General features: G+C 47.1%; 1 protein-coding gene and 1 long non-coding RNA gene across 9 annotated transcripts; one reads left to right on the top strand and one right to left on the bottom strand.

Moving 5' to 3' along the window:
- The first annotated feature begins 2,260 nt into the window (after positions 1-2,260).
- On the top strand, positions 2,261-15,013 carry LOC123052456 (uncharacterized). 8 transcript variants are annotated; one of them, XM_044475651.1, is made up of 18 exons: positions 2,261-2,652; positions 3,430-3,791; positions 3,862-3,989; positions 4,334-4,473; positions 6,903-7,144; positions 7,232-7,347; positions 7,447-7,710; positions 10,693-10,796; positions 12,088-12,125; positions 12,206-12,286; positions 12,367-12,449; positions 12,695-12,852; positions 12,933-13,139; positions 13,215-13,377; positions 13,448-13,509; positions 13,597-13,933; positions 14,464-14,549; positions 14,643-15,013. In XM_044475651.1, the coding sequence occupies exons 6-16, from the start codon at positions 7,345-7,347 to the stop codon at positions 13,679-13,681; spliced, it is 1,248 nt and encodes a 415-aa protein (XP_044331586.1). In that variant the 5' UTR covers positions 2,261-2,652; positions 3,430-3,791; positions 3,862-3,989; positions 4,334-4,473; positions 6,903-7,144; positions 7,232-7,344; the 3' UTR covers positions 13,682-13,933; positions 14,464-14,549; positions 14,643-15,013. The 8 variants fall into 8 exon arrangements, with proteins under 8 accessions (XP_044331586.1, XP_044331581.1, XP_044331580.1 ...); XM_044475646.1 differs by having other exon boundaries at positions 12,933-13,377; positions 13,597-13,769; positions 13,848-13,933; XM_044475645.1 differs by having other exon boundaries at positions 12,933-13,377; positions 13,597-13,769; positions 13,845-13,933.
- A 1,926-nt stretch (positions 15,014-16,939) lies between these two features.
- LOC123052458 (uncharacterized) lies at positions 16,940-21,182 on the bottom strand. Its single transcript, XR_006424720.1, has 7 exons — positions 20,854-21,182; positions 19,848-19,928; positions 19,467-19,666; positions 19,044-19,145; positions 18,786-18,974; positions 18,565-18,673; positions 16,940-17,719 (listed from the first exon to the last, which is right to left on the bottom strand). It is a non-coding gene; the product is annotated as an uncharacterized lncRNA (long non-coding RNA).
- Positions 21,183-27,941: the final 6,759 nt, after the last annotated feature.

The raw sequence follows: 27,941 nt of genomic DNA, 5'->3' as shown, positions 1-27,941 counted from the left end.
ACCATGGTGGGATAGATAAGGTTGCTTCTTCGTGGACCCTTTGTGGATGGAGCCCTCCGTGGACTCGTGCGGTCATTGCCCTTCGTGGGTTGAAGTCTTCATCAACGTGGACGTATGATAGCGCCACCTATCGGAATCACGCCAAAAATCATCGTGTCCCCATTGCGTTCGCCTTTTCCAAACCCCTCCTTTTACTTAGATGTGCAGGGTCTCACTTTCCACTTCTATACTCTTAAAATTGCATGTGTAGGGTGTTGCTTGACTTCCTATAATTGCTAAAATCTGTCTACAACTAAAATTGAGAAAATATTATATTTTATTTGGTCAAGTAGTCTAATCAACCCCTCTAGACATACTTTCGATCCTACAGGTGCGCGTCAACAGCGGTGGCGAGGAGCCTGCGGCGAGGGCGTGACAGCAAATGCTCGGCCGGCGTGGGATCAAAAGACCCAATTGTAATTCAGATTATGCTTAGGGGGTTTATGTAATTTTGTTGGGAGCATCATTTTTTACAGGATCCGTTCCGGTGAAACAAAAGTCATACGTAAAATCATGAAAAAATATTTTGCGCTATCCTATAAATCGAATTTTGCGAGACGGGTATACCAGATCTATAATAAGAGCATCTTCAATAGAAGATGCAAATTTGAAGATGTAAGACATGAGATGTAAAAAATTACATCTCCAAAAAGTGTTTTTTACATCTCAAAAAAAGAGCCAACTCCAACAGATGATGTATATTGAAAATGTAAAAGTAGTGGTCCAACAGATGATACATATTTGAAGATGTAAAAATACTACTCGAAGCGGCGGCGGCCGAGCATTGGTGGCATGGCGGAGGCGCGGTCGCGGATCGACCAGCGGCGGCCGAGCTTTGAGACTGTGGGGCGACGCGGATGTGGATCGAACGTCGGCGGCCGAGCGCGGAGTCGAGAGGAGGAGCGGGCAGGGCAGCAGCGGTGCTTGAATCGGGCGGCGGCCGAGCTTCAGTGCGGCAGGAAGGGGCGGCCGAGCTTCAAAATCGTGCAGCAGGGGCGGAACTGAGGCGGGGCAGCGCGGCGGAGGTCGAATCAGGCGGCGGTTGAGCTAGAAATGCGGCGGGAAGGCGCGACTGAGCTTCAAATAGGGCAGCAAGGGTGGAACTGAGGCGGGGCAGTGCAGTGGAGCTCGAATCGGGCGGTGACACAATGACGACGGTGCGACGGAAAAGCGGCATTTGCGGCCGCTTTGCAGGCGGAGTCCGGCTGAAATGCGGCGGAGCGCCGATGGAAAGGGCGGCAGCGGGGGTGGGGAGGCCGAATTTTTCGGCGGAGGGGCGCGGCGGGTCGACTGCGCAGCGGTGGATTGAGGTAGGCGCCCGGTTGGGGGAGAGGAAGGGAATTTCAGGGTAGTTGGGGTTTGCACACGGCTGGCCGTTTACATCTGGGTTTACATCTCGGGCGGTTGGAAATGTAAATTTGCAACACGAGGCATTGTATTTATACTTTTGGAAGGTGGAGATGTAATTTCTTTTTGCAATTACATCATCTCTTAGAGATGTGTTTTTAGGCCTCAGAGAAGAAAAAATTAGTTATTTTTATGTCTACATCTTCTATTGGTGATGCTTTTTTATATGCTCTAAATGCTTGAGGGTTTTGTCGATCGATCCATCCCTCTCTTTTTTTTACCGACACGGAGAGAGCAGAGGACGTGGATAGCCACCGGTTTACCTCTCCTTGTAAAAAGGGAATATCGTCCGACCCTCCCCTTCCCCAAGAAAATTGGACACTGCCCCGGCTGACCTGCTCCTCTCCTCTGCCACCTGGACGCAGCTTCAATGACTTTATGAAGCCAAGTCTCACCGTAACTTAGCCCCCATTATCAGTCGTCCGTTAAAGATCCAACGTTCCAAATTGACCTATTTTCCATACTAAAATTTTAAAGTGTTCAAAAAAAATTGAAAAAAATCCAATAAATCATAAATGTTTCGTTTTGTATTCTTGGAAATTTTCAACCCATTTGGATGTATGGTTTGTGATTAAATAGCTTTTTGAGCTCAAATAAGTAAAAATGTGTATTCGCAAACTCTACATTCAAATGGGTTGAAATTTTCACAGACTACTAAACGAAACATTTACGATCTATTGGAATTTTTTCAAAATTTTCTGAACACTTAAAAAAAATTCATTTAAAATATGGATCAATCTGGTCCGTCGGATCTGAAATGGATGGCTGATAGAGGGGGCTAAGTTACTGTGAGACTTAGCTTCGTGAAGTCACTGAAGCTGCGTCCCGTGAGCATCCACCGGAAGGTGGGGGCAGGCCGCCGCCGCCCACCGCCGATCCTTGGCTCGGACGCCGCTTTTGCCGAAGATCAGTTGGGGATGGAGGCCCTGGAGATCCCTCGGGAACTTGTGGGAGGAGCCTCTGTCAAAGCTAGACGTCGGTAGTGCGGCAGCGCTCCCTCTCCCCACCTCCCCCGACCCCCAACAACACCGCACCCTCTCTGAGCAGCTAGCCTCGCTGCCTCCCCTCGCCGACCTCGCCTTGGCGACTTTCCCTTGCCTCAGCTGTCTTTCCAATCCCCCGATTCTAACGCCTCGCCTTGGCCATCTTCACCTCGCTGTCAGCCTCCCCGACTTCGCCGATGGCTGCAACCCCATCCTGACTATGGTAACCTCTTCTTCCTATACAAACCCATGTGATTTATAGCTGCCATTGGCATGATGATCCAATCTGGCTAAAATCAATAACTGAATCATGTAGAAGAATTGTTCTTTTTGTGCAGTTCCACAACTGTGCTTCCTTCATTATAAGCGACCATATGTGGTAGTACAGGGCTGCAACTTTTCTTCAACCATGAACCAATCTAACAACTGAATTTTAACCCTGAATTTGTTTTGCAATAATGCTGTGGACTTCCAACAATTTATGTTCAGCATGAGATTTTCGTTGGTGATGATGAAAAGATGATGTTATATCATTTTATACATGTACGTGTTCTCCTATGGGACGCATTGAAAATATTGATTAACCCATGGTAATTTTCTTAAACTCAGATGGCCTTTCTTCTCAATTCACTTCCGATGATATATCTTCTTTTGTTACATAATCTGATGTTCGTATCAGCCAAAAACATCTTCTGCTGACATGTTTACTATTCCCATGTATTTGTCATTATTTGATCAAATGTCTCTGGTTGTCAGGCTCTACTCTTCTTCATGAAGAATAATCTACCAATTTTTCTATCCTTTTGTTTTGTGAATGCAATCCCTTTTCTTTCTAGAAATTTGTCTGCCACGAATTACTAGCTCTGTTTGTGAAATACCATTCTTGTGGTATACGGAGTATAAAGAGGGCCTGACCTTGGTAAATTTCTTTGTATTTTACATAAGTTTGTGTGCTGAATATTGGGCCTGACCTGTGAATTGGCTGCTTGCTCTTGCACAGGATGGCGGCGTATGCATGGTCTGGAAGATGCGCGTCCTATCGGGCCTTCCTATCGCTTCCAGTGGGGAGCTGCTCGAGATCATCGATGGCCTCTTGTGGGCTTTGCCACCGCCAGCCTCTTTGTGTCCTAGCCTGCGCGGTAAGCCTCCTGCCTCCATGGGGTCAGCCCTGGTACAAGCGGTTCTGGAGGAGACAGTCGGCGCCAACGATCTTCAGTTGCGCTTTTGCGACAGCCTGAACACGAGTAGACACACCCAGGCAACTGCACGAGGAGGGCGGACGCGTTGAACGCTGGCACTCTGTGGGTACGTGAGGTCCATGCCGGCGGATGGCGCTGGCACCAGATATACCGACAGGATCTGGTAAGCGATCAAGCACCTGGTTCACAGGTCATTAATTTTTCGTAAGAGCAAACTCACAATTCTTGCTCAGGTTTGTGAACAGGGCGTTACCTGCTGGCACTTAGGTTGTGTGCACTTGCTGATTGACAAGCACACGGGGTACAACAGCTGAAGCCGTGAGTTGTATGGTACATCTTGCTCTCATTGTCCGGTTGGTTGGTAAGCCACTAGATCTCCCCTATACATGAAACAATCTTCCCATATGTTAATATAGGTTGCAATTTTTTCGTAAAAAATCTTCTATGCATCATGGCATTGCACCATGAGTGAGGGTACATTTAGGCTACTAAACTGAAAATGACATATTTAGTAGTTACTTCAATACATGGGATCTCATGGTGAAGAAAGTAGCTTGACTATATTTGTTTGTTCATCATCTTCTATTAGCTCAAATTTTTTACTGGCACAAGATTTGCTGGTCTGCCATGTTTTCCCTTAATATCAACAGTATTTTTATTCTTAATTTTCATTGTATCCTCTAATGAATGTTGCTGATGTTGTAGGTTGGGGTGCATCAATATGAGCTATATTCTAGGCAATCTTATAAGTGCGAAATTATGATGTGGTTTGCAAGTATCTGGGAGTCAGAAACTCAGATAATGATGCAGTCTATGAACTTGATTTTGTCGTGATAGATTGCCAGGTTAGTACTCCCTCCGTCCCGAAAAACATGTCGTGCCCGTAGTTCATTGGTGATTTTGCAAAAAAAACTCGTAGTTTCCAAACCGTCGCAAACAAGTCCCTCCACCCCCGTCTTCTTCCTCCGCCGTCGCCCGTGCGTCGCTAGGGGCCGGCGCCGCCAAGCTGCGTGATTTGGCGCCCATCAGGAAGTGCTCCGCCTCCGTCACCACGTACCTTCGCCGCCGCCGCCGTGCCAAGTACCTGCTCCGCCACCGCCGCCCGAACCTGTGCCGCAGCGATCCCCACTCGCCGGATTACCTGCGGACGTCGCCGGAATTTCCCACCACGATCCGGCGGAGCAGGAGCTCCCTCTCATCTTCCTCGAGCTACCGCGAGTCCTCCTCTCACCTTGAGCTGCCTCCCGTGTGCCGCCGCGATCCCTCCCGCCGTGATCTCCTACGGGCATCGCCGGAACCGGCCTCCACGATCCGGTGGACAAGAGCTTGCGCGCGTCCTCCTCTATCTCCCGCAAGTCCTCGTCGAGCTCCCACCGGCTGCCGTGCTGCTCCTTCTCATCTGGCCGCGTGCCTGCTGCTGCTCTGTTTCTCCTCTGCTTCTCCCCTGCCGCCGGTGGAGCTAGCCCGTGCTGCTGCTGCTCCTCTGCCCGTGTTGATGCTGCTGCTCCTCTGCCTGTGCTGCTGCTGCTGATCCAAGTGAACATGCCGTGTTGCTGCTGCTGCTGGTCCAAGTGACTGCGCCGTGTTGCTGCTGCTGCTATTTGCACTCTGAAGAAGGTGCAGTTGCCTGTAGATTGATCTGCTGCTATGTGCTGCTGCTGCTATTTGTTCCATGCTCCATGGCATCAGATGGCATGGAAAACAATTTTGTTCCATGCTCCATGGCATCAGATGGCATGGAAAACAATTCATGTTCTACAGTGCCGTGTTCAACTTGCTCATCCTCTGATGATGACATCTCTTTCAATACATTATTCACCTCAGGAGCTGCATGTAAAATTTAAAATCAATATGGTTTTCTTATTAATGTTAAATCAGCAAAGCTATCAGCATGGAACAAATAAAAAAGGACTGTGGATGACAAGAAATCGCTTCTATTTAGTTAAGAGGTCCATTTCATGCTATCAAGGACACTTCCAGTTTTTCTTTAGTTTCATCAAAGGTTCATCAATACAGATGCTAAAATCTAGCATATCACATGGGATGGATCAGCTAAAGTAAGAAAGACCATCTCAAGAATAGTCACAAAACAATTTGCAAGAAATACTACTGTATATTCTAATTTACTGAAATGATTGGCATAGCAAAAACAGATTTTCAGTGGACATGTTTGGTACAGTAAATAAATATGCAGCCATAGCGTGGATAGATTAGATACAAAGAATGGAGTAAAGTTTATCAAAGGAAGAAAATTGACTTACAGTGCTGAACATCCAATATTTAGTAAATCAATTTGGATGGCGTGCAGAATTCCTGTGTATGACACTTAACTTAGCAAATTCAGTTAAAGATGCATTCAGTTAAAAATGTCTACTGAATTTGCTCCATGTTCTAAACAGAGTACTCCTATATTAATACATCAATCTGCCATAACTACTCCATGCCAGAACTACTCCATGATCTTGAAATCTTAAGTCCAAGAAATCTACCAGAACTACTCCATGATGAGTACTCCAGGCCATTGTCTGAGACACAATTTGAAATTTGCCAACACAATTTGTTCTACTGGATCTACAGTAAATAAATTTGAGAACACATTTTCTTCAGTCCCTCGCTGACAACACAAAATTTTTGGATGCATTCAACTTGAACATGGAGTATTTTCAGCAAAAAAACTTGAGTATGGCAGCATTTTCTGCAAAAAACATCTTGAGCATGAAGTATAAGGGGTATTTTCACCAATTTAGAGAGAGTATTTGAAAATTTGGTCACTACAGGACCACTACACTACTCCAGGTCACTACTGTTCAGAAACAAACTTGGAAAGGTAATAAATCAGTTTTGATTCTATTGACAGGAGCACATGAATAAGAACTCTGTCTAAACATTCAGTTTATACGTCAACACTGAACTGTCTAAATACTCATGTACAGTACTGTGCCATTCAGTTTATTGACAGGAGTATTCAGTATGCTATTGACAGGAGCAGTAGTATCTCAACAAGCAGTACTCGCTGCTATGGTGCGGCCATGGATGCATGAAACAAGTTTAAAAACAAATTTAAATGATGCTGCGATTCAAAAATTAAATGGAAAAAGCTCAAGATGATTAATCATGACTACTGTCACATGACAGATTACTCCTGTACACTATTGTGCCATTTTATAAGTGCAGACTAGTTCTATAAGTGCACACTAATTCTAGAAGTGCAAATGTTTAGTTGTGACATTATACAGGAGGAACATTCAGTCTAATTCAGCAGTTGAAAATGCAGTTGTTTAGTGCAGTTTAAAATGCAGCAATTCAGGAATCACCTGAATCAATTCAGACCACTGCTGAAGATGTCCTTGAACTGCCACTCCTTCCACCTGAAGATGTTGCCACTCCTTCCAAGCACAAACTTTCAGACCAGAGCACACACAACAATCCACCAGAAGATGTCGCCACTCCTCGAACTGCCACCACACGCGCCCAATCGTCGGCCTTGAGCGAAGCCGCCGAAAATCGATCTACTCAGTAAGAAGGATCCATCCATCATGTTAATTCAAGCTCGCGAGCTACAAGGTTGAATTACTGTAAGTTTTGCATGCTATTGATTGGCAGGAAGTGACTCTCTGCTCTCATGGCCAACAAGGGTGAAGATCCTCAGGGACTGTGCATCTGTCCTGAGGTTTCTTCACACACACTCCGATGGATGCATTGTACATAGAGACATTATGGTGACAATATCCTTATATTTTTGATCCCTCGACATTAGCATGCGCACGCAAAATTTGCGAAGCCATCTTATCTTTTGTGTGCTGAATTCATTTTTACAGCTTACCAACATCTTGCTGACAGAGGACATGGAGCCTAAGCTGTCTGATTTTGGGCTAGCAAAAACGCTGCAAATGGAGGAGACCAAGGTCTTCACAGATGTGGGGGGAACCATTGGTTACATGGATCCTGAGTACATTAACACACTCCAAGCTTACTTGCGCGCAAGTGATATCTACAGCTTTGGCGTGGTTGTGCTGCAGCTTCTGTCAGGAAGAAAGGTCATCGAACTTGACATTGTTCCACGCGATTCTCTCACCAAGAAGGTAAATTCAGGCATATATTTTTCAGAATCATATCCCTGTTACACTGAGCAGGAACTCGGCAAGTCAATTTCAGAGTTATTCTCACCATTGTTACCTGAAGTTTTTGATGCACCTAATTTGGTCTCGGTTCTTGTCTCAAGGCCAAAGATGCATCGCCCCTCGGCCTCTCCCCGGAGGCAGAGCTCGCGCCGCCGGCTTGTCCCTATCCTCGAACGCCCTGTAGAAATCTAGGATGATGAAGAAGAAATTGGGTGGACATGGCCCGAACAATCGAAGAAGATAAAAGAAGAAATTGCATGGGCGCAGTAGATCGAAGGGAGGAGAAGGGGAAAAAGGAGACCTCTGACTCCGGCGGGCTACTTGGTGAGCTCCTCCACCTGCCTCTTTGCAATCCGCCGAGCAGCCGCCGCGCCAGGAATGCGAGAAAGGAGGGCGCCCCACTGCCGTGCCCTGGCGAGGTAAACACATGGCCGTCGGACAGGAGCGGCGGGAGGATCGACAAAAAAAAACGCGTGCTTCACGTTGGGGAACGAAGCGGGGAACGATGCGGCGTGGGGCGTGAGGCGGGAGGGGTGGTGCCAGCGGGGGCGGCGTGGGGCGGGAGGAGCGGTGGCGGAGAGGGGCGGCGGGGGGCGGCAAGGCGGCACCCGTCGTCGGGTTCGGCCGGGAGGGAGTGAGAGCGAGAGCGAGGAAGAAGAGGGACCTCGGGTTCGGTCGGGAAAACATGGAGGACTAAATTGCAAATATCCACTTGCGACATGTTTTTCGGGACGGAGGGAGTACAACACAGACACTGACATTTTTAGTGTTAGCATTACTGTTATCATATATTTCACATGCACCAGCTTTTTATTATGTCAGACGAGACAAAAAATACAGTTTTTTCCTCCGTGTAAATTGGATGTTCAGTGCATTATCATATTCAGGATGTCCCCTATTTTTCTTATAATTCAATTGATATAATAAGTATTGGTTGCCTCGGTGATGCTTTTTCCCCAATTTACCTTATAAAGGATGCTGGGGTGCTAGGCGCAACCACCGGCTCCACGTATACGCTATGAATAGTGTCGTGCGAGAGGAAAAAACAGCTAGCAGCTAGATAAGAGAATCTGGTCCGGCCATTCTATCTCGCTTAGTACTTGCTTTGAGCGTTTTACCTCGCTGTCAAACGTCCCGGCGTTAGTTCTTTTGTACGTTCTGTGCTTCGGTCGCAGAGGATGACAGCTGGGCCAGCCTTTGCGCGCGGGCCCATCCTGCGGTGAGAGCGTGGGTGCGTGCTTGCGAAGCGGTGATCGTGGGTTGGCCAGAGGCAGCCAGAGGCGATCGTGGGCTGCAGGCCGCCGTGGCATTTTTTTATCGAGGTGCGTTTGACCCACCTGTGACCATTCTGCTTCAGCCGATGTGGTCCGAAAAAACAGCTAGCAGCGAGATAAGAGAATCTGGTCTGGCCATTCTATCTCGCTTAATACTTGCTTTGAGCATCTGGTCTGGCCATTCTATCTCGCTTAATACTTGCTTTGAGCGTTTTACCTCGCTGTCAAACATCCCGGTGTTAGTTCTTTTTCTACGTTCTGTGCTTCGGTCGCAGAGGATGACAGCTGGGCCAGCCTTTGCGCGCGGGTCCATCCTGCGGTGAGAGCGTGGGTGCGTGCTTGCGGAGCGGTGATCGTGGGTTGGCCAGAGGCAGCCAGAGGCGATCGTGGGCTGCAGGCCGCCGTGGCATTTTTTTTACCGAGGTGCGTTTGACCCACCTGTGACCATTCTGCTTCAGCCGATGTGGTCCCACATCTCTGTCTCTTCATAGCCGCGCGCTGCTCCCATTGGTTGCCGCTGTGCCAGCACGCCTGTACTCGCTGGGTAATAGGGTGCTCCGCCCTTTTCTTGTTCATACGCGGGACTTCTCCAGTTGTTCTGCTGCATGTGGCCCTTCGTGCGGCTGGGCCCATTTGTCGGTCTCGTGCTCTCCTTTATCTGGGTCACTCTAGGAGTTACAGCGCCCCTGTCCTGTTGATGACCGAGGAGGCGCTTTTCTTTCATCCTCATCCTCCCCTCTGTCAGTGCCTCCCTCTCGATTCACTCCACTCCGCTCGGTCTCGCCTGGGCGTCGTTGTTCGTCCTCCGCCGCCATCGTTGGTTGCCGTCGCCGTGCTTGTCACTTCTTTGCTCATGGCTCCTCGCGTGCCTGCCTCCGCGTTCGGTTAGGGTGAGCGCCGCTGATTCGCTGATTTTATGGCTATGGCTTCGGTTGCTTGCATTGCGTATTAATCCCTTCTTCTTTCCTCGCTGCGGCTGGTTTGCCGTGCGCCTCTTCACCTGTTCGTCCGTCCTTCTCAGGGTGAGCTTCATCCTCTACTCGGACTACTACTAGACATCCAACACGTATACTACTAGAGATTGTTTGGATTATCCAACACCTCTTGCTTTGCTTATCAGCTGTTCGATGAAATGTCTGCCTAGGTTCCTTTCATTATGGGTTGTTTCTTGCGCTGCGTTCGTTTTTCCTGGCTGCTGGTTGCATCAGATCTGTTGCGTACTGCTTACATGGGTGGTTTGGTTCGATCTTAGGTTTGGCTGGGTTGAGTGTTCGTCCTTGCCTTTGTTCAGGTTACTACCGTCGCATGTTTTTTTTTGTTTCTTGTGCTTTTTCTTATAAAGGTTGTATCTTGTCTGGTTTGGTTCATCGTGCCTCGGTTGGTTTACGTCGGTCTAGCTGCGTTTGCATGGATATGGTCTGCATGCTCTTGTCTGCAATACTTAACTGCTGTTTGAGGTTGTTTTTGAGTGTTCTCGGTTTGCTTAAATGCTTCTGCACCAGGTTACTTCGCATTAAATTGTTGCTTGTCTTCTCCTGCTGCGATTGCCATCTTTCTTTTCTTTATCCTTTCCGTTGGTTTCTTTTAGTTTAGGCTTTAGCATGCCTCTGTAAGGAGGGTATGTGACTATATGCTTGCTTACGTTTTTTGGCTTTCTCGTGTGTTACAGGTCTTTATTATTCGGATAATTGATCTCCTGGCTCCAGCTCTGCAAAGGTTCTGTTGTGGTTCATCTCATTTGGCACATCGGCTGCTCTACTTTGGCGTGCGGAGGTACCATCTTCCTTCTTCGCTTGTTGTCCTTATGCTCATCTCAAATTTTGTCATTTGCCCGCTTCTAACTGTGTGTGTTCCGTGCGTTGTGTCATTTTGTGGCTTTGTTTACCATTGCTTATTGTTGATTAATTATTTTACTTCTTGATTCCATGTGTTCTTTCATGCTTATTATTGCATCCTTGCTTCGCATGTCCAGAATGTGTGTTGTGCTGTCCTTTGTTGTTCCAATCCTGGAAGCCGTAGCAGCGCACCGTGCACTGCCTGCCCCTTGCTATATGCATGAGGTTGACGGGGATGGCCATGTCCTTGCTGGGGTAGAGATTGACATTCCTGGGGATGGTGTCCTGGCGATGCTGCAATTTTTTCCCCTGGGCCTCTGGGTGGGAAGGTTGTGTAGATGCATACGAGCAGGCTGCTTTGCAGGCAATTAGGTTTTTGCAAGGGATGTATGGTTTTATAGTTAAGGATTACAGCTATGAGTGTGTGGTTTGCTATAGGAATTCAGGGAATGCTGTTGTCGCTGTCTTCGCGTCGGCTGTTCGTTATGCGGCTTACTTAGAGAGGGCCCTTGCTTGCGCGCGCTCGGCCTCTGTAGCCACACCCATTAGTGCCTTTTGTACTCGCTCACAGCCACCGCCTAACCTGGCATTGCTGTACTCAAGCCTTTTGGCGTCTTTGTACTCTATTTAGCTTTTATACAGGGTACTTCTGTTGTTCCAGGATTCTATTTATTTGTGTGTAATGAATGAATTCAGTTTCATGCTCTTTTCTTCTTATGTTGTTTATTCTTGTTACCTTATATGATGTGTCTTTCAATGACTGTGTTGATACCCTTGGAAAATTGTGCTATTCTTATTTGATTATCCTTTAACCTGCACCGAAGCAATTTTAGAGCTTAGTTTCCGCTTGTTTGCTTGTTTCTTGTAGTACCATGGCGTGTATCTTTTCGTGCTTTTAGTTTCTCTGGTTGCGGTATGCCTCCGCGCCGTGTTATTCCTGCCCGGGCAGCTGTTCCTGCCAGACCGGCTGTTCCTTCAGCCCATTCTCCTGTTGTGCACCGTGCTGTTCTCCCGCGCTGTGCTGCTCGTGCTGCAGCTCTTTTGCCTCCTGTGTCGGCCACGCCTGCCGTTCCCCTTGTTGTTTGAAAGAGGAAACGTATGTTCTTTACACCTTTTTAGTTATGCCAACTCTTGGCATCCGTTGATAAATAGGGCTTTCTCCCTTAGCATGTTTTGTGTTTCGTATCTCTTTCTTCTGCTGAGACTTCCCACAACCGTAAAATGTGCAGGTTCTTGTTGGACAGGCTCTGCTCCCACAACAAGAATGGTTAGTTCATGTTCTCCTTGATCGATTGTAGTGCTGCTTCCTTGCGTTCTCTATGTCATGTTGGTGCCTTCTTGTTCTAGCTCTCGCAGAGCATACCCTAGCATCTCCTCTGGAACCTGGTTGGGTTGGTTTTTCTCCTGACGAAGTCGAGATCCTTAAAGGTATCTCTTTGTTATTATTAACCATGTTGTTTTCCCCTTCCCAATGTTCTGCGTTCTTATCGCTCTTAAAACTCCTATAGATTTCTACCCAAAGAGGTCATACTACGGAGCTCCCGACTACCGATGCAACCACTGCGGGGCTAGCTTTTGGTGGCGTGAGAGGGTAAAGTCACAGTCTGCTATCACAAAAAGGCGTGTTATATACAACAATTCTTGTAAGGCTGGAAAAGTATTTGTTGATCCCTTTAAGAAACCGCCTCAGTTTTTAGAACCCCTGCTTGATTATAAAAGGCCCAGTACAATTGCTTGTTTGCTTTTACATCCATGGGAGCAAAAAATTCTTTTGTTCTATCCCTGTTTTCAACTTGCCTTCCTTCTCATTGTAATTGTGTTGCTGATCAAATGTAGAAGAAACAGTTATTGGTGAAGGTTATTATTACAAGGCTGGGCTATGACAATTGCTGGTGGTTCCTGTCATGCCGGGAATGTCATAAAACAACCTATGTTTTTGGAAGGCATTTCCGTTGCTCGGACCCCACTTGCCCTTCCGTTAATGCAGATCCCTCGTGAGTGCATTTCCCGCATGAGGCTTTGTTCCATCTGTATATTCGCTTGCTTCTTAGTCCATTTGGTTTGTGGTATGTAGATACTGCGTGTGCACCTTTGGAAGTGATGGTGGAGCTGAAGCAGAATTCATGTGGTTTGATAAAGCTGCAAGGAGTGTTGTTGGCAAGCCAGTCCTGCCTCTAATTGAACGCAAATACCCAGGTTTTACAAGTGTGCATGATCTTGCCCAGATAGGAGGTGGCGATGTGGCAATGCCTACTGAAATTTCCCGCATTGTTGCTCAGAAGTATGTGCTTGTTGTTTCTATCTCCACCAAGAGCTTCCAGCCTACAAGCACTCAGCTGTTCTTCCAAGTTAGCAGGATCGATCAAACCTTTAAGCCTGAACTTCCACCCTTGGGATTTGGTGGTGCATCAGGCGCATCTGGAACGTCGTCTTCTGCTGAGAACTCTGGTGCAGCGTTGCCCATTCTCGAGTCTTTCCCTACAGGATCGGCTACACTTACTGCACTCCCTCTAGATGAGGTATATCTACTGGTCATTCCCCCTTTCAAACTCTTTCCATCGATTGGCTCTTATATTGTTTCTTTTCCAGATGAACACTCCTATCTCTGCGTTCAAAAGCAAAGGGCAGGCCACTATGCCTAAAACGCCTAGGTATCAACCCTTCCTTTATGCTATCATGAAGTTTCAAAATTCTTTTTCTTTGCCTGCGGCTAATGTATTTTTTGTCTTGGGAAGCAGCAAATCACCGTGCCCAAAAAATTCTCGGTGCAAGCTTTTCACTACACCTTTGAAGATCACCGCCGCTGAAGTTAAAGGGGGCTGACCTACCTGCTTCTACTACCTTTGTTATTGCCAAAGCTGAAAAGAGTGCTTCTACTGGAGATACAGTTGAAGCTGTACCCATGCCAAATGTTCGTGCCTCTTTCACATGTAACTACCTTCCCCTTATGCACAAACCATGCTTGATCCACACCAATGTTTTGTAGTAGGAAACTAAAGAAGTTGGTCAAGAGACTGAAACCGCAGCTGCTGAAGATGCACCGAATGTTATTCCTGAGCTGACTAAAAACAAGAGGTAAAGGCTCTTAGTCCATTACATTTTCCCAGTTCAGTGCAGGGTGTATCCTGATGATTGTTATTCTTCCTTGGTCGTGTCGTTTTAAAAATGCAAAGCTTCATTCTATATGATTTACAAATTGTTTTCTTCTTAACCGATGCATGTGATGGAGTTTCATTGAACCTTTTTTTTCACTGTTAGATTAGAGCTTACCAAATACCCAGTAAAACAGCTTTATAGCTTCAGGATGCAACATCTGTTCTGCTTAGTATTGTGTGATGCTCCTGTTTCATTTCTGATGCTTGTGCAAGCGATACTTGTTGTTGCATAGTAGATAACATACTTCATATATGCAACTAAATTAACCATGTAACTGAATCAGCTGTGTTTTTTGGGCTCACTTAGCCTGCTACTAAATTATGCTGGCCTACATCTACTACATTTGATGTTTGTGCTTTTCTTCTTATTACATTCTATGCTTCTTGTTATATATGCCGGTGCTAGCTTTCCTGAGATGCCTCTTGTTTTTCACACTGCTTGCAACTCAGGGTAAATGCAGTGGCCAAGGGCGCCAGCGTTCCAAAGAAAGCAAAGCGGTAGTTCTTCAATAGGCTAGGTTCGCCGTGTACATATGGTACGACAATCCCTTCTTGAATTCTGTTCCTGGTGCATCCGGCGTACATGACCTGTCGTCGTAGATTGACTAATGGTTCATCTCCTTCCTTAGGGTATCTTCTATGTTCTGCTTTCTTATCAAGCTAAGTTAGCCGCTAGATGGATATGCTGGTCAAGAGAGCTTCTCAGCTCTACTGCATCGTAGCAGCGGTCTCGCCGTCGGGTGTGAAGATCGCCAGCCCGGCACACTTTTGGTTATGCATCTGATGTATTTTGTGCACCTTTTTAAGACACGGCTTTGGCATCTGTGGAGCTATGTCAAGCCCTTGTCATGACAATTCCTCTATTTAGGCGCTCAAACAGACCATCTGCTATGCGTTGTAAATATCACGTTGGCCCTTTCTATCTTATCTCCCTTCCTATGACAATTTCTACTCATTGTAAATGCCGTTGGGCCATGGTACTTAATCTACTGCTTGTCAATGTCGTTGCCCTTTGTATGCCTTCTTGTGTCTTCTGCTTAGTCCTGGGCCTGCTGCTTTATGGACCCTGCTTGCCTAATTTATCTGACAGGATAATCATTATATTCTGCCGTGTCAACTGAATGCTCATAAATTAGCTGCTAAAATTAATCATCATTCTGCCTACTTCATGCACAGTAACCAGCTCCTCTTTATGTCCTACCTATGTTTAGCTTTTACTGTCAGTTTGCATAATTTGTATACTGTTCAGGTGTCTTTCCCGGATTTTTAAATGGCCTATACCTTGCTCAGGGTTTATACAAGAGTAACACAGAACCACTGTGCACTTTAAAGATCCGGAAAAAAAACAAAGTGTGATTACATAGTTTTCATTATAACAACATTCCTCTGTAAGATGAACCGCAAATAAGTTCTCTCTGCTATGTATTTTTTTAGAAGAGCATTTGGTTGCTGTCCTATCATCTTCTGCTTGCTATTTGGCTGTTGCTCTGGTAGCTCTGGTGACCTGTTGGCTCATAATCTTCTCGCTATTCAATGAGAACCCTTTCCGAAGAACCTCAGGATGACATGCGCGTTGAAAAACTCCAGCTTATTGTTGCTGTTGTTGGCCTTGGTAAGCTTGATGGAACCGAGACCGCTAAGAAAAATGTAATGCCATCATCTTACGCTGGTGGACTTCGCTACATGACTGAAAACTTCCATGATGCAAAAAAATCCATATGCTCTAATGGGTATCTACATATTTTTATGCTCACTCTATCAATGCTTGGTTTGAACTCGCTCTTTGCGCCATCGGCGCAACGAGTCATCTAGTGGTTAGAAATGTTGCTGCAAGTGATGGGAGTAGAATGGAGAATCGACTATCTAATCCATGTACTCACATCTAATATATGAATATAAGCATGTACAGTTCGATAAAAAATGTTTTCATTAACTGAAAATCACACTAAAAGGTTCAGTGCATTCAAACTAGCGATAATCTGTGAAGAAAAAGAGTAACAATGGTATTTAGAAATGTAGTTTATATGACGGGCACGAGGAACATTTATACTTGCATTGTTTTCTTGCTGTGGTCTTTGGTGGTACTCACACATCTACTTTTGCGGCACGGTAGGTCATTGTCAATAATTCCGGTAAAATTAAGATATTCGGTTGTTATGCGAGACACTACTTTATGCACGACAAATGGTTAGCGATGGATGCTACTTTTGCTTGGCAGATGATTGACCAACTTGCACTGAAGCAGTATAGTTGCTTAATGTTGGTTTACGAGGTTTTCTCATTTATCAAGCTCTTAGTATTTATCTGCTTTTATTTTCAAATGTTCTAGGTTTCTCTTTTAGAAGTACATGTTCTGGATAACTAAACTACAGCATTCAAACATAGTTCGGCAGCCGACTAATTAGGTTGTGGTGTAGTTGTGCTGCTTTAGCTTTTTTTTGGCCGTACTGATTTGGTAAAGATGAGAAACACACTGATTTCTAATTGACTGTTGTACATATAGGGGATATCCATCCTCCGACGTTATATGTTACCTTTCATCACGCTGCAGACTTCCTAGGCTAATAATACGATACTTTGATTCTAATCTTGCAAAGATTACAAAGTTAACATCTTGCGGAGGCATATGCATTGAATTTTTGTTTATGATGCATCCGATTTTCATAGCTAGCAGAAGTCGGAAGTGTCAAATAATGAACGACTGATTCCAGATTCTAATTATGTTTTAATGGTCTGTGTAATGAAAATTTCTGAAATCTGACAAAAAGACTTATTCGCTATTAGCTCGACCCCATTATCACTCACTCCTTCTGTTCTAAAATAAAGAACAACACACACACGCGGGCTCAGCCTGCCCGCCGCGCCTTCCGCCTGCTAGTATTGATAGATGATAGGGGACAAGTATAATCATAGGCACGTCGCAGAGTTCAGAGTTTCAACACACTGAATTCCTATTTCTAAAAATGTGTCTCAAGCATATTGATATGTCAGAAATACAATCATAGGTATGTGGAGTTCCAACTCATTGAATTCCTGCTTCTAAAGATGTTTTGTCTCTGCAGTCATAGGCATGTTGCACATGAATGCAAAAGAAGTTCAGTAAGCTATCATTGCCATCTTGAGATATTTTCTGTTGTATTGCTTTTCTTCATTTGTGCAGAATTGGACACATATGTACATACATATATGGACGCGTCTAGGGAGGCTGCTCCCTAGCGTTCCCTGGCAGCCCTCCCAAAATAGTAATTTTCTGTCCCTCCTATCCAGAATAGGAAAGTACCTGGCCCCCGCTCCCGATTCCTTCCACCCAACCATCGAGCCGCGGAACTCACCTGATCCTCTCTCCCCCACGTGTTTCCCTCCTCCACCCCCCTGGGCGTCTCCTTTTCTCCCCATCAAATCGCCCAGCCCCATCTTCTTCTCTCTCCCAAGCCACAAAGGGACAACTCCCAGATCCAGAAAACTCTCCATAATCCTCCAATGGTGGCTGGTTTAGGATTTGTTCTCCAGGCAATTCATATTGACTAAGGGTAGAAGAAGCACAGAAAAAGGTCAGATTTAGCTTTCACTTTCCCCCATGGTTGTGTGCTTCTTTCATCCCTGTCCCCTGGGTTACTGAAGAACACAAGCCTCCCTTTCATCCCTGTCCCCTGGGTTACTGAAGAACACAAGCCTCCCTTTCTCTTTCCGCATGATATGTATAAGGCTGCAGTTTAAAAAAATGTGTAAGAGCATGTACTGGATGAAAAAACAGAAATACAAAGTTGCACAGGTGCTGTTAATTGCTGCAAATGTTAGATTTTTTGCCTAATTGCTTTGATGGGTTTGTTGTTCTGCTTAATAAGTTGGTAGAAACACAAGTATGTTTACTGGTAAAGCAACTTGCTTGGCCTGTTTTGAGCAACTGTAGATCGTAAGCAAGGTGTGTGTGTAGATGTTTCGGCAAGCTTCAAGCCCTATTTGGACAAATCCAGGAGTGTTGTGCAACGACTAGTTGTTTTAAGCAAGTTAAGTGTTATGGTTAGGCAACTTACATGTTAAGATTAAGCAAAAAGGGTGGGGAGTCAATGTAAAAAAAGGCTGGTTGAAGGAAAATAATGGTAGGCAAGTTTGAGGGTTTGTTTGGGCAAAATTAGGACAAATGTGAAGCAAGAAATACCGGTATGGTTATTATGAAGCAAAACTCCAGATGTTTTTAGCCAGTTAAGTGCTATGTTTTAGGCAACTTACATGTTATGTTTAAGCAAAGGACGAAAATGATGTGTAAAAAAACTGCTTGCAAGAAAACAATGGTAGGCAAAGTTTTAGGGCTTGTTTCGTGCAAATTCAGTAGTATTGTGAATCAAACATGAAACTGACATGGGTATTCTTCTGAAGCAAAATTTCAGGTGTTTTCGGCAACTTTGGTGATATGTTTAGGCAACTTACATGTCATGATTAAGCAAGAAAGAAATGAATGTAAAAAAAGCTGGTTGAAGAAAAATAATGTTAGGCAAGAAAGGATTACTACTATGCAACAACTGTTTTCATATAGAGATGGATTTATGGTACCTGGTGTCAGAAATTGACTGAAAGTGACTTGAGCTTGGCCTTGTTAAACAGGTACAAGAAGTTTATTCAGCTTGAAAAGCCTTGCAGGCGATGCCCTGTTTCTCTTATCCTAGAAGAAAAATACAACAACAGATGAAACATGTGTATTTCCTGGACAGTTAGGCAACTTGACAGCAGAACTTGGGCAAATGTTGATCAGAAGTGAAGCGACTGTGTATTACCTCGTTAGATCCGGTCTTTTGACGTTTTGCTTTTGGTGGTTGTTCCACAGCAGTGTCTTTCTCAACATTTCCATCACCATCTGTGGAAACACTCGGATTGTTGTTGATGTCTAGCGGACGTTTGCCACGGGAAGCAATCTCCTTTCTTCCCCGATGCTGGTACCCAATAAAGGGTGTGCGTCTCTAGCCCTGCAAAAAGAACACGCAACAAGTTAAAAGAACACACAACAAGTTTATTGAATCTTTTTTCTGACACACCTCTTGATGATATTCAATCGCATGCGAGGGATCAGCATCACGATTAACTGCATGATGATCTTCTTGAATGCCCTTTTTGCTTGATCCATCCATTAGTTTCTACTACACAAAACGAAAAAGAGTGCATTCAGATGACTTTCTGGATATCGTCTCTCGGATACTGGAAACTCACATACCAATTCCAAGCAAGTAAAACCAAAAAACCAGGCAAATAGCCTTCCAATGCGCACCAAAAAATAACAAAAACAGCACTCATCCGAGGCCTCCAATACTGAACTTGCTTACGCATGATGCTTTCGAGATTTTTTTTTACTAAGTTGCCACACATTCACATCACATGATACATAACTTGGAAAACTCATGATCATCCAGCCTTAGCAAAAAAAAGGGGCGGTGGAAACTACTAAGTGCACGCATATTTACCTCGTTTTCGCCTGTCCTCCGCCGTTTTGGCTTCGATTCCTCCTCTTGCATGATATCCTTGCCTTCTAAATCAGCATCTGGTGCACTGGTATTACTATCTATGTCTGATGGGCGCTTCCCACGATAGATGATCTCTTTAGTGCGCATACACTTGTAGACAATTACCGGCGTGTTTTGTTGCTGTGGTGGGCGTACCTGCGCTGAAAAAAATGATGCTTGTTTGTTTAGTAAAAAATAGTCGCATAACTCGAACATGACAACACCACCGCCCCGTCCCACCACCATATTCATCTTGAAAAAACACTAGTAAAAAAAGGAACAACACCGCCCCTGTGCCACACCTGCCACCTGTTTTATTTCAGCCCGAGAAAAAGTGGTTACCTCTATTTCATCTACACCCTGTTGGGTTGCTTGTGCGACCTGACCGTCACTTTTTTTTGCTTGTCTCAGACATTGTTGATGCTGCAAAAACACAAAAGGATATCAGGGAAATGAAAAAATATATAAAAATTATTAGCCACATATACAATTTCTTCTGCTTGATGAAAACTTGTCTGCTTATAGCACTATATTTGCCTGTTTCATGGCTCAAAAACTTGCTAGAGCTTGCTGATGTGCCATCCTACCTCAATCCCAAAATCTAAAAATGACTTAAGCAACAAATAAAAAAGTGACAAAACAGACCAGACACCCACACCCCACCCCCCTGGTACTCAACACTTTAGCAAACACAATATGAATTACCATGAATTATGGATCACAAAGTCAAGGCAACTCATATATTGACTTATGGCAAATTTCTACACCAAAAAATTAACCTCACACAACATTAATTAACCTGCCAAAAATCCACATCATATTGGCAACTCAAATTAACATGGGCACTCTTGTCCGAGACTCCCCAAACTCCCCAGCCTCTCTAGATTCGGCAACTCAATTAACGTAGTTAGGCAACCCCTAACAAACTTGAAGCAACTCATCAATCCCACCAACAACAAAAAATCTACACAATCTCGTAGCAACTCAAATTAACATGAGTCAGGCAACTCCTACACAAATCTCAGGCAAAATCCAAAATCTCCAAGCAACTGAATTAACATGAAAAAATAGACATGAGTCAGGCAACTCCTACACAAATCTCAGGCAAATCACATACTCGATTCGACTGAATTAACACGAGATGCACACAACGGATCCGCCCACTGGGCTCGGAAAAATGTTTGGGAAGGGACAGCAATGAACTAGGGCCTCCCCTCTCTGCGCGCATGATCACCTCTCCCCCTCCCTGTGCCCATGAATCCTAAACGCATCAACGAACTAGGGCCACCCTTATCCCCGAGCAGAAATGGAACCGTGAAAAAAGGGCGGGGAACAACGTGATTCTTACCTCAGAAATTCCGTGGCGAGTCCCCTCACCGGAAACGCAGCGTCGCCGGCGACCTTCACCCCGCACCCCTTGGCGGATTGGAGACAGAGCACCGCGGCGACCTTCACCCGCTCCGCCTCTCTTCTGCAGTCCCCGCGCGCACCACCGCAGCCTCTCGCGCCTCCGCCCCGCGCGCGCGCTCAACCACCACCCGCGACCTGTGCGGCAGCCGGCTGGCGCTCCAATTTCTGCGGCGGCGATGCAACCCACGGCGGCCGAGCGAGATGTGCGGGGGAGAAGGGATTGGGGGAACAGCACCGAGGAGTGGGTGTAGTGGTGGGCCCTCCCCAGGTTGATGGTTGTCGTAAGAGGGACACCGAGCCGACGAATCTTCTCCGACAAAAAACCCCCTGGGTCACGATCCCGCGTGCGTGTTGCGATCGGACGGCTCTCAGGGTGTGTGCTCGCGCGAGCAAACGAGCATCCGTGCACTTTTTAGCATTTAGGTACATATATACAATATGACCTATTCTTTCTTTTTTGCCGGGGCTTATATTTTTTTTGCGGGGGCAGTATGACTTATGCAGAAGAGAAGAGAACCATCACTTTGGGCAAGCTGGGTAAAATCTGATCTTCTTTTGCTTTCTCTATGTTATTCCAGAGAATGGTTTGCCCTGACAAACAATATGTGCCTTCTAGGATATGATTATTACCTGCAATTCGGTTCACATTAGCTGTAATTTGAGGCGTAAGCATGTTATATGAGAAAAAAAAACTCCTTGAAGTTCGGTCTGTGATGTTCGTGAGTTGTTAGTTTTTGTTGATATGGTTGAGGTTGACCATCAGCATTCATTTGGACCGCAATCATCAAATTGCTTCAGAGCTTTTGGACAAATAATATGAGAGGCAGATGCGTAGCCATTCTAGTATACTACCATTCACCTTGCAGCCTGAAATTTATTTGTGCTAATTGCTGGGCCAATTTGTTATCTGAATCTACAAGAGTGCAGAAGGAGCAATGTTTTGTTGCACTGTTCGGTTTCTTTGTCGGGGATGTTATATAAAGCAAAGACAATTAATATGGATCGGAGTGAGTATAGTTTTCCCACACTGGATTTATCATCAGCTTGAAAGTTGAATAACAAATCATCTACTTGATATGTACAATATTTTGTCATTGGCCATGCATTGCATCTGCACGATCACTAGTGATTCATATAGTTCTCTCTCTTGCTTGTGAAAAAAATGAACCAAAGCGATAATCAATTACCAATTAATAAGTAGGGGAGAATGGTAAAGCTGAATTTATATTCTCTTCAAAAGCTGTAAACAAACAAACATAGCTGATATACAGGAGATTAGCATATTCCCACAATAATCTCGATTACACAACATGTACATAGATCGGATATTCAGTAACACCTGCTGTTCTATACCCAGCTTAGCTAGAGCTGATGAATTACTTCTTCATCTATAGAGTAACCTTATAGAATAATCTATATTCTTTTCCGGGGTAATAATCTATATATACTGATACGCAGCAACCATAATCTCTCTACTTATATGTTGTATATATGTTGCGAGCTCTGCTCCAAATATGTGCGTGTAGACGTCATGGCTTACACCTATCAGTTGCTGCTGGTGTTCGTCGACGAAGATACAATGGCTGATGGTGGGCATGGCGGTTTTGGCTTAGGCTTAGTCTTGAGCGGACACGGGCGCCTTCGGCTTTGGCTTTTGCTTCGGTGTATTAGGAGGGCTCGGCAGCTTGGGCGGGGTTGTCGTCGGTGGCATGGGCGATGGTGGCGGCATGGGCGGGGTTGGCGTCGGTGGCATGGGCGGGGTTGGCGTCGGTGGCATGGGCGATGGTGGTGGCATGGGCGGGGTTGGCTTCGGTGGCGTGGGCGATGGCGGCGGCATGGGCTTAGGTGGAGCGGGCTTTGGAGGTGTGGGCTTTGGTGGTGTTGGCTTTGGCTTAGGTGGCTTCGGACTCGGGGGCTTTGGACCCGGGCTTGGATGGTGGTGGTGGTGGCGGTGGCGGTGGCGGAGGCTCCTGTAGCAGTCCACGATGCACTTCTTCTTGCACTTGAAGTACTTCGCCCAGTCGCTGCCGCCGTTGTCATCGTCGTCGTCGTCGTCGTCATCATCATCATCATCATCATCATCGTCGTCGTCATCATCATCCTTATCATCATCGTCCTTGTCGTCCTTATCATCGTCGTCGTCCTTGTCGTCCTTATTGTCGTCCTTATCATCGCCGTCGTCCTTGTCGTCATCTTTGTCGTAGTCCTTGTTATCGTCGTCGTTGGCATCACCGATGTGGCCGACTGCTGGATCGGTTTTGTCAACAGTGGCTAGAGTGCCATCGGTGGAGTGTACGACTGCTGCAGTGCCATTGGTAGAGTTGACGGGGATGGAGGAGGCTGCTGCACCATCATCGACGGTTGTGTGGACTGCGGGCTGAGTACGGCTGGCAGAGCGGGCGGCGGCATCACGGTGGCCGTCGCACTTGTGCATGCAGGAAGAGTAGCACCGCCAGCAATGTGCTCCCTTTGCGCGTTGGGGATCCGCTGCCCCCGCCGCGGTGAAGAGCGCTGCCACGGCCAGGAGGACGGCGATCCTGGCCGCCGCCATGGAAACCATGCTTCTCCGATGAAATGTGTGGAGATGGAGATCGATGGTGTGGCTGGCTTTGCAGAAGAAAGGTGGTATATATGGGCAGATCGAGTGCACCGGACATACAAACTGAATCAGTTGGCGCGCTGCCTGGAGATGCAGCACGCGTCCGGCAACTACGCACCTCCATGCTTAATTTGCTCGCCCCAGCTTCTCATGCGTCGCGCATGAATGCATTTGGTTAATTTGTTCGACCGCCAACTTAGTTTTGCAGTAATTTCCTAGCTAGGCATCAGTCACACGTTTTGCACAGCTCCACCACCCCTAAACTGTGCTCTTTTCCTTTCACCCCTTAGCTCCAGCAACCGGGGTTTGATTGCATTAACCACATGATTATAGAGAAATGACCTATTAAATTTCCACAGGATAATTAAATTGTGTTTGGCGTCTGTATTGCAATAATCCATTTTGTCCACTCAAGACTTCGCACCCTTTTCCATTGTATGGCCAACCTTTTTGTTATAAACTAAAGCCCTATTCGGAACTTCCCCGCTCCGCAGAGTTGGGGAGTTGGGTTTTGCCAGCTCCATCAAATTCAGGTAAAGTATGGTCCGCTCCCGGAGCGGAGTTCCAGGGGCGGAGAGAAAACGAACGCGGCCTAAGTTCGGCTGACTTGCATTTTTTAGCAAACGATGATTCGTTTAGAGTTCCTCTAATTGATATTGGGCGCCATTTAGAGTTCTGTTAGCCATATATTTACATTTTGTCATCATTATACCAAAAAAAAACACCAACAACGACTCGATTTGATATCACTAAAATTTTCATGAAATATATTCAAATGTACTTATAATTACTTCTATACGTAACAACATAATTTAAAACGTTTGTAGTCAAAGAATGCCCGGCTTCAACTAGCAGTCTGTACTGAATTGGCATTTGAATATCATAGGATCTATAGTTTCCTCAATCGGTTGCCCACACAATAAGGCTTAGTTTGGCAGTATAGTTTCGGGAAAACCAAAGTATTCTAAAACCACAGTATTCTGATGGGTGGGCAACAAATACTCTGGTTTCTAAAAAACGTAGTTTTTCTCAGTTTTGACAAGTCCGCCGCAGTGTTTGGCTGCTATTGTTTTGCTGCAGCTTTTTTACTGATAACTTTACTACATGGCCAAATCAATCAGCAGTGCTAACTCAGCTACACCTAGCAACACGACCGGATTAATCAGCGTGTGCTAACGGATGCCGGCTGCATGCAGCCCTGCCATGCACGAGGTCAACCTCCTGTGTATGAGTGTGTGCTTCAATGACCAACAATCTACTCCATAGGCTAGCTTGGTTCGAGACGTGCAGCACTACCAGAAGCCCAGAATCCAGAAAGTAATCGGCAACCAGCGAATTGTTTACCAAAAAAGACTTTCGCCCCGCTTTATAAATAAAGCAACCGTCCAGAGCATACATACATGAACTAGTTCAGAACACACACACCCAAGACATACAACAAGAAGTCCAAAGGTTCTGCTGAGGGCACAGCTCAACAAGCCCAAAAAACAACATAAAAGAGGCACGGCCGGGGCCGGGGCCGGGGAGCACGCCAATCATCTAATCAGGCTCTGGAGGAGGCGGTGGAGGCGGCGGCGACAGGCGGACGGCCATCGATCGAAGGTCGGCGATGAAGGCGGACATGGCGTCCCGGTCTCGAGGGCGGCTAAGCGACCGCCAAAGCTGCAAGTAACCAGACAATTTGAAGAGAGCGTCAGTAGCCCGTCGAAGCATAGTGCGTTGAATCACAAGCTTATTGCGAATCGTCCAGAGGGTCCACGCGAGAGCACCAATCTCAAGCCACCTAATGTGGCGAGTGGGCAGGGGGGAGGTCTGGAGTTCGGCGAAGAGGTCGGGGAAGTTGGTGTGGCACCAATCACCACCCACAGCCTCTCTAAAACAGCTCCAGACAAACTGAGCAGACACGCGGGAGAAGAAGGTGTGGTTCGAGTCCTCGGGGGTACTACAGAGCGGGCAAAGACCGGGGCCCGGACCATTGCGCTTGCGAACCTCCACCCCAGACGGGAGCCGACCGCGGATCCATTGCCACATGAAGATCCGAATTTTCAGAGGCAGGCGAATGGGCCACACCGCCTGGAGAGGGGACGGAGCGGAGGAGGGAGCGATGGCCGAGTAGAGGGGCTTGGTGGAGAATTGGCCCGAGGGCTCAAGGGGCCACCGAACTTCATCCGGGCCCGCATCGACAGCCGGCTCATGGAGGGCGATGCAACCAAGAAGCTCCTGCCAAGCGGCAGCTTTCGGAGGCCCAAATGGCCTCCGGAACGCGAGGCGCCCTAAGTCAATAAGGGCCCGTTCAACTGAGATCGTCGAGACGACAACGATGGAGAAGAGATCGGGGAACCGGGCCGCGAAGGGGGTGTCTCCCGCCCATCGGTCAAACCAGAATAGGGTCGCTGAACCCGATCCGACCAATATGGAAGTCCCAATACGGAGAACGGGGAGCAGCTGAATGACTAACTGCCAAAATTGGGATACACCGGACCGTTGACAGAAGGCCAAAGGTTGGCCACGCAGGTACTTATTTCGGATGATGTCTAGCCACAACCCACCATGACCTTGCGAGATGCGCCAAAGTCAGCGGGAAAGGAGGGCGATATTCATGCGCTTCGAGCACATGATACCAAGGCCACCTTGTTCCTGAGGCTTACAGATGTCGGGCCAACTAACCATATGGTATTTCTGTTTGTTATTGTCCCCGGCCCAATAGAAGCGGGATTAGACCTTGGCGATCTCATGGTGGAGAGTCTCGTGGAGGCTGTAGAAGCTCATGAGGAACAAGAGGAGGCTGGAGAGCGAGGAGTTGATGAGAATCGTCCGGGCCTCCTTTGACAGCCACCGCCCCTGCCAAGGCTCAATGCGCGTTTGTAACTTGGCCACCGTCGGTCGCAGGTCAGCAACAGTAAGCCGAGAGTCACTAATGGGCGTTCCCAGGTAGGTGGTGGGGAAGGCGCCTAGGCGGCGGTTCAGGCGGTTGGCGATGTCGAGGGCCTCGGCCGGAGAGTGGCCCATCACCATCACGTCACTCTTATCGAAGTTGATCTTGAGGCCAGACATTTGTTGGAAGTAGAGGAGGAACTTAAGGTTAGCGATGTCCGCGTCCGAGCCTTCGACCATGATGATGGTGTCGTCGGCGTACTGGAGCAGGGAGATGCCGGCGCCACCGGCCAAGTGGGGAGCGACCCCATGAATATGGCCCGCCGCCTTAGCCTAGTCCAGGATGGCTGCAAGTGCATCCACCACCATATTGAACAAGAACGGGGAGAAAGGGTCGCCTCGCCTCACCCCACAAAGAGTGGGGAAGTAGGGGCCAATCTCCCCATTGATGTTCACGGCAGTGCGACCACAAGAAACCATCTGCATCACCCTGGTGATCCAACGGTCATCGAAGCCTTTCCGGAGAAGAACTTCCCAAAGGAAGGGCCAACTAACAATGTCATAGGCCTTATGGAAATCGATTTTCAGGAAGACCGCCTTGAGGTGTTTGGAGCGGACCTCATGGAAAACTTCGTGAAGGAGTAGCACCCCATCCAGAATATATCGGCCTTGGATGAAGGCGGATTGGTTGGGGTGGGTAATGTGGTCCGCGAGCAGGGTCACCCTATTGGCGTACCCTTTCGCCAGAATACGGAAGATCACATTTATCACCGTGATCGGGCGGAACTGATGGATGTCAGATGCCCCAAGAACCTTGGGGATAAGCGAGATCGTCCCATAGTTGAGGCGCCCGAGATCAATGGACCCAACATAGAACTCATCAAAGATGGCCATGACCTCTGGTTTGATCACATTCCAGAAGGCTTGGAAGAATTTAACCGGAAGACCATCAGGGCCCGGGGCCGAGGTAGGGTTCATGCCTTTGATGGCGGCCCAGACCTCGCCCTTGGAGAAGGGGGTCGTGAGGGCCTCGTTCTCCGCATCCATGACAAGCTGGCGGCCGGACCAACAGTCTGTGGCCAGAGATAAGCCGCTCCGAGGAGCGGCTGCGAACAGAGATCTATAGAAGCCGTCAACGTGGGACCTAATGTCCCGCGGGGACTGCAGGAGAGTCGGGCCATCCCAGAGGAGGGGGGATGGTGTTGCGTCTCCGACGGCCATTCACGATGGCCTGGAAATACGCAGTGTTCGCATCGCCCTTCAAAATCCATTTCTGAGCACCGCGCACACGCCAGTAGGCCTCCTCGTCGGAGTAGATGATAGAGAGTTGGTCTTCCAGGTCGTACCAGGAAAGCCACTCCTCAGGAGAGAGGCCGGTGGCGTCGGCGCGCAGGTCTAGGGCCTGAATAGCAGACAACAAGGCCTTCTTGCGCTCGCGGAGGTCGCGTCCCAAGTTGGTGCCCCACCCCTTCATGAACTGCCGGCCGCGCTTGGCACAGAAATGCCACCAGTCGATGGCGGAGGAGGGACGAGACAAGGACTGGGTATGGGCG

This window comes from Triticum aestivum, chromosome 2D, assembly GCF_018294505.1.
Source record: "Triticum aestivum cultivar Chinese Spring chromosome 2D, IWGSC CS RefSeq v2.1, whole genome shotgun sequence".
Taxonomy (NCBI): Eukaryota; Viridiplantae; Streptophyta; class Magnoliopsida; order Poales; family Poaceae; genus Triticum; species Triticum aestivum.
Note: the sequence above shows the minus strand (reverse complement) of the source record. Positions and strands in the feature narration are given on the sequence as shown.